Raw genomic sequence first — 13,342 nt, 5'->3', positions numbered from 1 at the left:
AATTAATATTGCCTGGGGCTCATAGGAATGCACTTCACTGCCAGTATAGGTTGAACCAAATGAGTGGTTGTTTCCATTTCTTCCTTTAACTAAGTTATGACCATAAAGGATAGAGTATCCTTAGAAAAGAAATAGCTCATAAAGGATAGAGTATCCTTTAACTAAGTTATGACCATGTACTTCCTTTATAGGTTGAACCAAATGAATAAGCATAAGGTTGATTTCTTCTTTCTTTGGCTTTGTTCATCTAATATCAAGAAGATTGATTTCTTCTTTCTTTGGCTTTGTTTATCTAATATCAATAATATTAGGATCCATAATCAATTTCCATTCAATCATATAGTGTACTGAATAAAAACTAACCCGATAAAAGCATAAAGCGCGACTTTTAGTCAATGAAATTTGAGTGAATGAAATGGGTGATTGAATTTGCGTCACTCATTTGCAGATCATGGTTAGGACTAGAGGATTAGGTCGTGCCTTAGGTGTGGGCAGAGGAGATCGTGATGATTTCGATGATGCTCCGCAGCGTCGACGGCCTACTGCATCCGCACGGAGGCAGCGAGTCGCTGTGACTGCGGATCACATCGATGAGTCAGTCATCCCTGCGCCAGATGTTCAGGATGACCCGATGGAGGTACCAGCTGCTGTGGAGGACATTCCTGCGGACACAAGCGCAGAGGCGGCTGAGGATCAACCTCAGGGATTTCCGGGTGGTCCGAGCGGTCCATCTGTGTTGACAGTGTATGCGGATCACGTTGCTTGCAGCGTATGGACGGGAGAAGTATTTATACTATTTATTTTTAGTTACTTGTAAATTATACTTTATGATTGAAATTAGTTTTCCTTTAAATGATAATTTTAACGAATTTTGCGTTCATTTATACTTCAATTCAGGAGCGTCTTGAATTGAAGCTATCCTCTCATGGGAGGAAGGTCCACAGTTTAGGCAGGCCTGTCCCTGCCATTGAGGGACTTATTGCTGGTACAGGACTAAGTCCTCTGATCGCGTGTTCGATAGACACCGGCGATCGGGGACTTTTGTCCGCGTTTGTGGAGCGGTGGCACCGGGAGACGTCTAGTTTCCATCTCCCGGTGGGAGAGCTCACCATCACATTGGACGACGTCTCCTCTCTTCTCCATCTTCCCGTTATTGGCGACTTACACGCATTTGAGCCCTTGCACTTGGACGATGCGGTTCAGATGCTGGTGGACTTGTTGATGGTCTCTCCAGAGTCTGCTAGGGCTGAGACAGTCCAGTGTCGCAGACTGTACGTACGCCTGCAATGGGTACATGATATATATCAGTGCCGATGCCAGGCAGGTCATTGGACAGCTGCGGCTCGCGCATATCTTCTTCACCTACTGGGTTGCACTCTGTTTGCTAACAAGAGTGCAACCAATTTCCATGTTGTCTACTTAGAGGCCCTTCGTGACCTCAGTAAGACAGAGAGGTACGCCTGGGGAGTGGCTACTTTGGTTCATATGTACGACTAGCTGAACGATGGATCTATGAGCCATAGTCGACAGCTTGGCGGTTACATCACACTGCTGCAGGTAACAAATATGTTTTTCATTCATTCAGGCTAAATAATGTTCAACTTTAAATTTTGTTACACTTTCATTATTAATGTATATAATTTGAATGTTACATTTGTAGTGCTAGATTTACGAGCACTTTCCCTAGGTCGCGGAGTCCACCGCTGATCAGGACTACGACGAGGTTTCTCCGCGTGCGTGCAGGTGGATTGCGACGAAGAAGACCGTGAAGAGCATTCGCACGCCGTCGTACAGGGGAGCGCCTGGACCGACTCCGGATTCCGGATGTCTGTTGGATCCCGTATGGGGAGCATCGGGAGGTCCGGGACTTCCACGTCAGATCATGCTATTCCGGTCTCTTGCGCTGGGGGCCTGTTGCTATTTATTACCGACCGGAGAGGGTCGTGCTGCAGTTTGGTTACACGCAGACCATTCCTGCTCCTCCTGTCGATTCATGGGTCTTGTATGATGATATACACGACAGGTGGATGCACTACGAGGATCATATCGTACCTGCAGGTGAGGTGTGCGTTGTGCCAGGGGCGTGTTCCCGTGACTACATCGATTGGTTCTTCCGCATCTCCCATCCTTTCATGACACCAGGCCACGCATTAGATCCTCTGCCTCATGGTCACGCCCCGCAGCCCCGAGTCGTCCCTCAGGCCCCGCAGACGGATATCTCTCGCGTGCCGGAGCCAGGAGCATCGTCGACATCTGCGGAGGAGCCCAGACATGCAGTGGTAAGTAATACTAATAATTTACGTCATTTACCTCAATATTTGCATAATAATTTGTGTAATTAGTTTGTTTTGTATGTAACAGGAAGTTTGTTATGACATTGCTGAGAGGTTGAAGCGCCATCTAAGTCTAGGGTTGGTCATGCTTGGCTTATCGACACATGAGGTGATCGAAGAATGCCTCAGATTGGCCAGGAGTGTGACACAGGACCATCTAGTATACGTTAGGTGTAGACGCAGGCGACACACTGATCAGGCGTAGTTTATGTACATATTTTACATTGATATTCCTTGTATATACAGATATTGTACATGAACTCATTTCATGAGTATTGTTGGTTTTATTTATTTTCATTACTAATGTTAGTTTTATTTATTTTCATTGATTGTGTATTCCATTTGTGTCTATATACACGTGTGTTATTAAAATGGTCTAGTTAACTTAGTTTACCAACTAATAAAAAATAACTTAAAATATAACTTTAAATATAATTGAAATAAAGAAGTTGAAAAGGGTGTAAAAAAAATAATTAACCAAAAAATGGACATCATTCGTTATCTAAGATCTTATATAATGTACTAATATTTTTAAATTCTCTTATAATTACAATTTTCCCACTTATACTAATGATCATGTAAAAAAATGTATTATAAAATAGTTAGTATTTTAATTTTTTATATAATACTAATTATTTTTTTTATATTCTTTATAATATTAATAATGATATGATTAATTCTTTATGATATTATATTTTATGTATTTATTGATTTTTATTAATATGTATAAAATAACCTTAAACAATAATTATAATGAGACTGAGTAAGTATTTTAATATCATCTTCTAAACAAATTTATTCTAAAAAAATATATTAAAAAATTAATTATTTATAATAAATCAATATTTATAAATATATTATAATTAATAAAATAAAAAATAGATTTAATTATATTATAAATAAATATGTTGTATTTTAAAGTATATTATAATTATTTTTCCTCTTACGGATCAACTTGATCCGTAAGAGACTTCCGGATCAACTTGATCCGTAAGTTGATCCGTAAGAGACTTACAGATCAACTTGATCCGTAGGAGAAAAACTAAGCAAGGACAATTTTACCATTTTTTAAGAATGCTGGGTGCACCAGCAATAATGCTGGGTGCACCTAGCAACACTCGTAAGAATATTGATTCAATTTGAGGGTGGAAGGATTAAAGTGAAAAATACAAATTTTGAAGGATTTATTTATAATCTAGTAATAAATTTATAAGTTCAAAAACAACGAGTCCATATGACGAACTCTTAAGATTTGAATGACATGTCATGATTCGTAAATGTTTAATTGGGTAACAAATCACATTTATGCCAAAATATAATTTGAATTCAAATCAATACCCAAATATAGGTATATTAATTGTACAGTTAGGGACCAAAATCAATTGACTTATAAATTGTAGTTTGGAGGATTAAAAATTATTTACCGTTCTAAATATTTTGGACAAAAATATCAAGCTGCTTTTTTTACCTGATTTATACCAAAAATTAAGCATGTTGTTTGCTTAATAATTGCAATAAACTTGCAATCCTGGTGTTAGTATTAATTTTACATGGAATATGATGTGCATCTTTGTTGTTTTTTTTCCCTTCCAATAAGATCTTATTTACGTGCAAGGTGTAGTGAACCACGCAATAGGTAATCTGCATACCAGTTAGCACATGATTTTTATTTATTAATAAATAAATGATTTCATCATTAATGGTATAATAAACAAAATAAAATTAGCATTAGCCTTACAAGGAAATAAGCAATCAACATTAATACCAAAAATCAACATATTATTTTATAAAGAAGTTGGTGGAATGTTATCAGCTAAGCACATATCATTGTTTTTATAAATCGGTAAATTTATTGATTGTCTTTCTTCAACCTTTATTTTTCTTTAATTTTAAAATGAAAAATGATTCATTTCTTTGCATTACTGTGTTTTTCTTTTTTGCATTGAAAATAGGTACAAATTTTCTAATTATCTCTTCTTCTTCTTTTGTTTACTGTCATGATTTTAATATCTAGAGCAACTTATTTGATAAAAAAGATTAATATTTGATCTATATTTTACTGGTATTTATGTTCTTTATTTTTATGGTTTTTAATTTTAATTTCTTATTTTCTCTTATGAAAATCGGTACAAATTTATTGATTGTCTTTCTTTTACCTTTCTTTTTCTTGCATTGAAAAATGACTCAAATTTTATTGGTTCATTTCTTTTACCTTTTTTACTGGTATTTATGTTTTCTTTTTTGCATTGAAAATCAATACAAATTTACTAGTTATCTCTTCTTAATTTTTTTACTGTCATGAGTTTAGCAACTAGAGTAACTTATTTGATAACGAAGGTTAGTATATGATCTACATTTTATTGGTATTTATGTTCTATATTTTATGATTTTTAGTTTTAATTTCTATTTTTTTTCTTATTTTACAGACAATATTTCGTCTATTAATAATCTAAAAAAGGTCAACATTATTAGAGAACAACAACTTCCTTATGAGCCAAATGATGAGTCTACCCTTTTGACTTTCTATTAATGTACTTTACATTTTGTCATATACCATATTAATGCATTAATTCTCTCAAAATATCACGCACCTATCGGATTAAGTTTATATATATATATATATATATATATATATAAAAGGAATTATTCTTAATTTTGGACAAACTTAAACGTGCATAGTTAATAGTCAAATTCAGCATAAATTTCGCATACTTTTTAGAATTTCTAAAATTTTATTATTCAAATATTTCTGTAACTAACCATAGTACAAATTGTGTGACTTTTCAAGGTAATGCTTATAATGGTAAGAGAAATGATATTTGTAAAACAACTTATACAATAAAGAGAGAGAAAGAGAGAAAAGTGAGAAGAAAGAGGAAATTTTAAAATATAATAGATGATATGATAGAGAAATAGACACAAAATAATGTTGTACAAATTGTTGTGCATGTATCATATGTCTAATAGTAATATTTAATTCAATTTTTTAAAAAAATATATCTAAAGTAAGAATATTTACTCAAAATTAAATATGTAGGCATCGTGCAAAGATTTTAATTAATATGGATTAGTTATTAAATTTTTATAAATAACATTTAATTATAACCTAATTTTAACTAATATGAAATATTTTTTAAAATTCCAAACACATAAATCATTGCAGCGGGTGTTTGAAATTTCTAAAAGTATTTTTTTTAATATTTTGCAACTACTGGACCCAGGTTGGGCAATAGTCATTAGTTAATTATTTTTTTAATCTTAATGAATTGAAAATTTATTAAAAATAGTGTTGAGAAATTTATAATAATTCACGCATCCTGCTAACCAATTAAGTTAGACCTTCTTGATATAGTCATCATTTAATTGAGTCTTAAAAAGAAAATCTTTAAAATTAATGTCTCCATGATTCACAATATTTTTCTTTAGTAAATAAATAAAAATTTAAAATTAATGTCTCCATAATTTACCGTGTTTTCATGCAAATTAAATTTTTAAAATTCAATAATTTTTAAATAATAATTAATTTTTATTTATTGTTTTCTGATTAACTAATTTAGTAAATACTTCCTTTTATTATGTTGATGAAATTTCCATGCATTGCATGGTCATGTCATTATTATTTTTATTTGTATTATTAATATTTTTATTAATTATTAATGTTGACTAAAAAAATGAAATAGATGACCAATTTATGGGTTGATTAAAGTTTGATGGGTGTAATTCTTAATTCTCATTAATTTTTTTTATCAATAATTAATTAATAGCAATGATTAAATTTAATATTGTGTTACACTTGATAATTTTTAATTGACAATGTCTTCGAAGTATTTTAATTGACAACGGTAAAATGTAATTTTTAATAAGTTATCTATTACTTATAGCTAATATAGGTATTTGAATTTATACAATCTCACATATTTCATAAACAATTAATTTTATTTAATTTTTAATTAGGCTAAATTGTCTTCTTAATTTCATATATTGAGACACTTTAGCTACTTTTTTACTTCTTATTCCCTCACTTAAGTTCATTAAGAATTGAAAACAATTTTAAAAATGCCACCATAAGTCCAAAGTTATGTGTGCTAAAAATAATATACTTTAGTCATGGATTTAGTAACACATATTCAATAAAAAGCACTAATTTATGTTACGGTGAAATAATATGTACTTTAGTTTTATTTGTATATATTTTGTTTTTTTAGCAATAAAAAGGAGAAAGGGTTCAAGTTTTCTGGAAGTAAAAAACGTGGTTGAGAGGGGAGAACCTCACTAAAGATGGTCAGTCAAGTTTTCTAACGAAGATTAATCATCTGTAAAATCAGTGGATACTTCATATCAATAATATGATTACAAGAAGAAGAAAAAAAAGGAAAAAGAGAGATTGGTGCCTCTCGTCATTCTTTAATAAACACATTAAAATAGAAAAAGGAAAGTTAAATTAAAAAAAAGTGTGTTTATCTAAAGAAAAAAAAGTGCACAATTGAGGGTAAAATTTCACTACATGAAATTTCTTTTTCCACAATTAATGAGTTTTATATTTCAATCTCAATATTTTTAAATCAATAAGTGATAAAAAAAGAAAAAAAATACATTTATCTTAATAACAATGCTATATGGTACAAGAGTATTTGATGCCAAATCTTTGCCGAAAGACTCAACAGAATATTTAAACACAACTAATTAGGTTACTTGTGCAATATATAGGCTAATTTTTATTAATATTTTTTTTATAATAACAATTAAATATGTAACATAATACATCATTAAGTGAAATTAAAATACGAACACACAGTATTATATTCAACAAAAGAGTAAAAAAAAACACAAGTTGTGTATATACATACCTGTCAATCAACAACAACCCAAAATTTCCTTTTTCCAACCACTATTATTAGCCTAGGATGAAGTATCTTTTATATAAGTTTCTAAAATACCAAAACTCATACTAGAAGGGGGGGGGGGGTTGAATAGTGTGTTAATCAAAGATAATATATTTTCACAAAAGAAGGCTTCTTATCAACAAATTTGATAGACAAAAAACTGGTTGTATTGTCTAATAACTGTAAATAGGGTTTTCACAAAGGTTTCCAAATAAACACTTGGTGAGCAAGTGTGCCAAGATTAGATTAAAAGAATACTTAAACAAATAGTTTAAAAGAGAAGTATAAGCACTTGGTTTATGTTGGTTCACTCAAACATAGCTACGTCCATTTATCCTTTACAAAACTGCAAAGGGTTTCACTAATCAGAACTTGATCACAAACAAGTATTCTATATTGTTACTCCTAGCTACACTCCTTGACTACCGACACACCCTTAGACTCCCCCTGAATCTAAGAACACCTACGTATTGTTTTTTGCTAAGCCAATTCTAGCTTTCACAAACAAAAGTTTGAATGAATACAACGATTCAATAACACTCAGAGAGTGAATACACAATAAAATTCAAATACAAATAAAATTTTCTTAGCAAAGGATGAACAAATTAAGTGCAAGTTTATCATTCATTGATTTTTATAGATTTTCACTTTAGAGAACTTTTGCTCATTTTTACTTGATAAATCTCTTCAATTGATTCTTGAGCATGATATGACTTTTATAGACTTCAATGAAGGATCCATTATGGGATCAATGTTGAGTATTGAAATGAGTGTTGTCTCATAGCTGGAGGCGATGCAACGTGGCACGCTCTGATTGGAGAGGAAATGAAAAATAGTACAGACAACTACATGTGCTCCTTTTCTGCAATGAAAGTGACCCTTGAGGGAATATTTTGTGGATTCCCTTCTAGTTAGTCCTTTCCTTAAATTCAAATGTTAACAATTCAAATAAAGAGAGACAAATATAAATATTCAACAAGGAACACCGTGCACTTCCCTTTGTGGTTAACATAGTTCTTTCGTACTTGGACGTGTAAAAGATAGCTCACAAACCAAGAGGGGGGGGGGGTGAATTGGTTTCTAAATCAAAGTAGACTTTTTAAAAACCGGAGTAAAAAAACTTCTTTTCCAAGGATTGTATCACAAACTTTTGATAAACCTATATTTAATCAATCACCCTTTACACAAAACCTTCTGCTAATGTTCTTTCTTCAAAAATATATTTTCTTTAACCTTCAGTAAATTGATCAAGACCAAAATCAGAAAGAAAAATAAGATCAAGAGAAGATGTACACCAATTTTTATACTAGTTCACTCTATCTCTAGAGAAGCTAATCCAGTTATCTAATCCAACTCGAATTAGAGTTTTACTATGCATATAGAATTCTTATAAGAAATCACAAGCAACCTCAGTTCCTACCCCAGAAAAAGAGAATTAGGTACCCAACCCTAGGGTCCTCTGTGAATAAGAGCCTAAGAGAAACCTACCCTTAGCCCAAACTAGAAAAACCTATTCTAGCATGCCTTCAAAAATTTTGTGCATATACTAACAATGTACACAAAAAACAGTCATAGAAAGACACAACCTAATCAATCATACGCAAGAACCTTGCTTGAATGAATGAGTTCCTTCTTGAACTCAAGAGAAATTTACAACTCACTTTTCAAAATATTATCTTCATAATCAAAGTTTTGAAGTTGTGAGTCACACTGTATCTAAGCACTTTATCTTCTCTTTTTGTATCACTTACTTCAACTTATACTAATTTCACACTTATTTTTTTCCGCACTAAAGTGAGAACACAAGGTGACTATTTATAGAGAAAATAGTTATAATAACCTTTAATCGATTAAATATACAATGTAATCAATTATTTTGAAGAAGTATTCTATTATATTATAATTTCAATCGATTAAAGTGTTCTTCCTAAAAACTGGAAAACTTTCAAGAACAATGTAATGGATTAGATTATGAAGTGTATAAGTGATTTAAGTCCAATGGACATGAATAAAGACAACTCAGTGTGTAATCACTGGTTTTTGCATTAAGTGGACACAATCATTTTAACAACGCATTGGACGCTTAATATATCATAATAAAGCAGTTTTCTACTTATGGGTGGATGCATACTTATTGAAGCTATAGAGAATGATTGAATAACACTTTAGCTCATTTATATAGTGTATCTTGTTCACTTAACAATAACTCATTAGTCCATTAGTAAATTATACCTTTGTAATCATCAAAATCCAAGGCAGGATGGGTCGTATAGTGGTCAATGGACCCTCCAGACCTAACAATTGCATAAGATATTGTTTTTGAGTTTAACATGCCAGATCTTATACAAGCTTATAGAACTTTAATTTGTTTGCTATAGGGACAAGGGATAATTGAATACATATTAAGATAGAAATTTATAAACTATTTTTTTAATATAACACAGAAGGGAGACTATCTACAATTAAGTCTTGAGTTGTCTACATAATCAATTAGAATGCATGCATTAATATAATGTACAATTTACTTTTTAATAATTGAAACATGTTACTGTGTTTTCCTTGCATAGGTAAGGATAAATGAAATGAATTATCTATGATATAAATATTCATCTCAGTAAATAGTTTTTTTTATAATATGTTATTTGTGTTTCATCCTATATATTTCAACTTTTTCTTTCTAATTTCTAATCTATGTTTCAGGTTCACTAGGAAAAGTGAGTCTAACTTTGGAAGATTCAATGATGAAGCAATTTTTGAGGATGTTGAGGACAACTTTGAGTAGTGTGACGAGAATGATGGGAGGCCTGAGATTTTTTTATGGCAAAGTACAGAAGAAGGAAAAGAGAAAGGGTCTTGATCTTGTTACCACACTTGAACTTATTGAGAAGAACTTTGTCATTATTGATCCAAGGTTGGTTGATAACCCCGTTTTAAGATGATTTCTTTTATTTTAAATATCATTTGACACAACAAAAATGACGAATTTCTATGTTGGATTCTATAACGACCCGCCTTGTCACTACAATATCACTACTCTAAAATGTAAAGATTTCAATTTTAAATGAAAATTCTGTTAATTTGTTTATGAAAAATGAGAGTAAATTTTTTGTGATATACATTCACCAAACAACCCACAAAATACTTAAATGAATATATATATATATATATATATATATATACTAACTCAGTACACATCATTCACCTGACGAAAAGTAAATTAGTTCATACATATAATTAAATTTGTTAATTACATCCTCAAATCAAAAGAATTATAGAACCAGCTGTGGAGGAGCTAATTAACAAAACACAAATCTCTCCCCAAAATAATCCCAACGTCATCACGTTGGCTTGGCGGCTCCAACAAAAGAATCTCACTCCATGTAATCTACTGATGTTCATCTACTCACACGAACAAAGGTTCATGATCATCACAGGTACCAGCACATGGTACAAAAATTGCAAGGGTGAATTTATTATAAAAGAAATCAACACAAAAAGTAAATGACCATGATTAGTAAAAAAAAAAAACATTAACAAATGCCATAATCATACACAAACATCCATTAGTCCAATGTACACATAACAACTAGTCATCAACTTTTCACAATTCTAATCAATCATGCTCAGTATTATGCATGCACTTGACCTCAACTCTCAAATGCAATGTGGTACCATTTATCAGGAAATAGCCTAAGCGTGCCCATGCGAAACTCTCACTTAGGAAAACTAGGCAGCAATTGTCTAGGTCACCCTGTCGTGCACAAGCAACTCCCTAAAAAAGATGATGGTACTCAACAAACCAAGAAAGAGGTGAATTGGTTTTCAAAACAAAACAAACTTTTAAAACTAGACTTGCTAAAACTTTTGTATGGATTGTATCACAAAACTTTTCATAAATTGAACTCAATCAATAATTAATCAATCCCCCCTTTGTACAAGATCCTTGATTAGTGTTGTTTCTTTCATAAAGATATATCTTGAACCTTTTTGAAAACTGATTAATACTTGAATGAGAGATAAAGATCAGATCAAGAGAAGAGATACACAACCTTTTTATACTGGTTCATTCTCTATCACTAGAGAAGCTAATCCAGTTATCTAATCCAAAATTAGAATTAGATTTTCACTATGCATAAAGAATCCTTACTAGCAATCACAACCAATCTACAATTCCCACCCCAAAAAAAAGAGACTTAGGCACCCAACACTAAGGTCTTCTGTGAATAAGAGCCTAAGAGAACCCTACTCTTAGCCCAAACTAGAAACACCTATTCTAGCATGCCCTAAACGATTCATGCACAAGAAAAAAGATGTGTAAAACCATAGATGAAAACCAAGAGTAAAGATAGATACAACCTGATTAATTCTTTCCACAAAACCTTGCTTGACTGAAGAGGTGTTCTTCTTGAACTCAAGAAAGTGACACAACTCACTTATCACAAAAGATATTCACAATCAAAAGATTTGAAGGTGAGTTACTTCTTCTAAGCACTTTTCTTCTCTTCTTTCTTTAACTAATAACAACACTTGATCTTAGCTCATTTAGAGGCTTATTGTTTTATTTTTGAGATTATTTTGAAGAGAACACAAGCAAGTTATTTATAGAGAAGTCAGTTATAACTGCCTATAATCGATTAAATCTATAAGGTAATTGATTAATTCAATGAAGCAATCGATTAGATTATCTTTTTAATTGATTAAAGTGTTTTTCCAAACACTTGGAAACAACTCAAGAACAATGTAATCAATTAGATATTCAGCGTAATCGATTAAAGTGTTCTTGTTCACTTTTGAAGTACTTAAAGAAAGAGAAGTAATCGATTATATAACATGGTAATCGATTAAAGCAGAGACTTATGAATAAATCAGTCATTGTCTCAGAACAACTATGTAATAGATTACGAGAAGACTGTAATTGATTAAGCCGATACGAGACATAACTCTACAAGCTTCAAACTACTTGTGTAATAGATTACGATAAGGCTGTAATCGATTAAAAAAGAGATTTTTTCCTTCTAAAGAAAATTTTCTAACTTAGAAAATTTTCTTCTCACTTACTCATGATGATGCATGATGCACAAAAGATATGATATGGACTAAGATGCAACACAAAATATAACAACCAATACAAATGCCACTCAAGGGAGTTTGTCATGTAAAAGACAAAAGATCTTCAAGCTTTTCTCCAAGCTTTAAGCTTTAGTCTTCATGTTGTTCGTGTTGCTCCCCCTATCTCTAACAATCTCCTCCTTTTTGGCTTTGATGATGCCAAACTTGAACATGGCATTGAGCGCATTTGGAGGGTCTGAGTCTTAAGATTAGAGACTTGCTTTTCTTAGTCAATCCTAAAAACTCTTAACACTTAAGAAAAGATCAATTCATATCATCATCATCATCATCATATATCTTAGTATATATATAAATGGTGCTAATGCTGCAATATAATGCAGTGCAGTATGCTAGTTCATCTCCTAAATGCTTATGTAATACAATGCAAGCAAATATGCAATATATGTAGCAATAATATTCATATCTTCCCTTATGCAAATATGCAATTCATCTCCCCCTTTTGGCATTAACAAGGCCAAAATGTTTGAAATCATTCATAAAACAGAACATACAAGCTAAAGGGAAATAAAAGCATTTCATTAATAAAAAAACATTACAATTCATTAATCATAGAACATAAAACACTTAACTATCATTATAAGACAAAGACAAAAAAACAAGACATAACAAAACAAATCAGCAGACAGTAGAACCAAGCACAACATAACTATGCTTCATCCTTATCTGGGTTAAGAAGGTTATTAAGGGTTAGCCTAGTTTGTATGTTCTATAGCCTAGTGGTGATGTTTTCTAAGGTGCCGTGAACATCGACTAAGTGCTCTTAATGGAGGTGAAGCATGGTATCCATCATCTGAATCATAAGAGACTCAAAAGGACTCCATTAGTACGCAAACTCTTGTTGAGCTTCATCTTCCATCTGGTCCATGTTTGCTACTGGTGGTGGCTCTCCGGCCATGATCCATTTGTGTTCAACAAATCTCATCTCAAGCTTCTTGAGATGCCTTTCGATTATGTCATTAGACGCTTTGGTGGAATCTACTATCTCATTAGAGACAT

General features: G+C 31.9%; 2 protein-coding genes across 2 annotated transcripts; both read left to right on the top strand.

Moving 5' to 3' along the window:
* The first annotated feature begins 451 nt into the window (after positions 1-451).
* Positions 452-1,497, top strand: LOC114397154 (protein MAIN-LIKE 1-like). The gene is made up of 2 exons (XM_028359267.1): positions 452-784; positions 898-1,497. The coding sequence occupies exons 1-2, from the start codon at positions 452-454 to the stop codon at positions 1,495-1,497; spliced, it is 933 nt and encodes a 310-aa protein (XP_028215068.1).
* Positions 1,498-1,512: 15 nt separating this feature from the next.
* LOC114397153 lies at positions 1,513-10,155 on the top strand. Its single transcript, XM_028359266.1, has 5 exons — positions 1,513-1,557; positions 1,688-1,840; positions 1,953-2,279; positions 2,362-2,473; positions 9,917-10,155. Exons 1-5 carry the CDS (start codon positions 1,513-1,515, stop codon positions 10,153-10,155), a joined length of 876 nt encoding a protein of 291 aa, XP_028215067.1.
* The last annotated feature ends 3,187 nt before the right edge of the window (positions 10,156-13,342 follow it).

Source organism: Glycine soja, chromosome 18 (genome assembly GCF_004193775.1).
Source record: "Glycine soja cultivar W05 chromosome 18, ASM419377v2, whole genome shotgun sequence".
NCBI lineage: Eukaryota > Viridiplantae > Streptophyta > Magnoliopsida > Fabales > Fabaceae > Glycine > Glycine soja.
Note: the sequence above shows the minus strand (reverse complement) of the source record. Positions and strands in the feature narration are given on the sequence as shown.

Coding starts and splice junctions, on each gene's coding strand:
- LOC114397154 (XM_028359267.1), top strand. CDS start 452: ATGGTTAGGACTAGAGGATTAGGTCGTGCCTTAGGTGTGGGCAGAGGA. Junction 785..897: donor GCAGCGTATGGACGGGAGAA/GTATTTATACTA, acceptor ACTTCAATTCAG/GAGCGTCTTGAATTGAAGCT.
- LOC114397153 (XM_028359266.1), top strand. CDS start 1,513: ATGAGCCATAGTCGACAGCTTGGCGGTTACATCACACTGCTGCAG. Junction 2,280..2,361: donor AGGAGCCCAGACATGCAGTG/GTAAGTAATACT, acceptor TGTATGTAACAG/GAAGTTTGTTATGACATTGC. Junction 2,474..9,916: donor ATGCCTCAGATTGGCCAGGA/GTGTGACACAGG, acceptor TCTATGTTTCAG/GTTCACTAGGAAAAGTGAGT.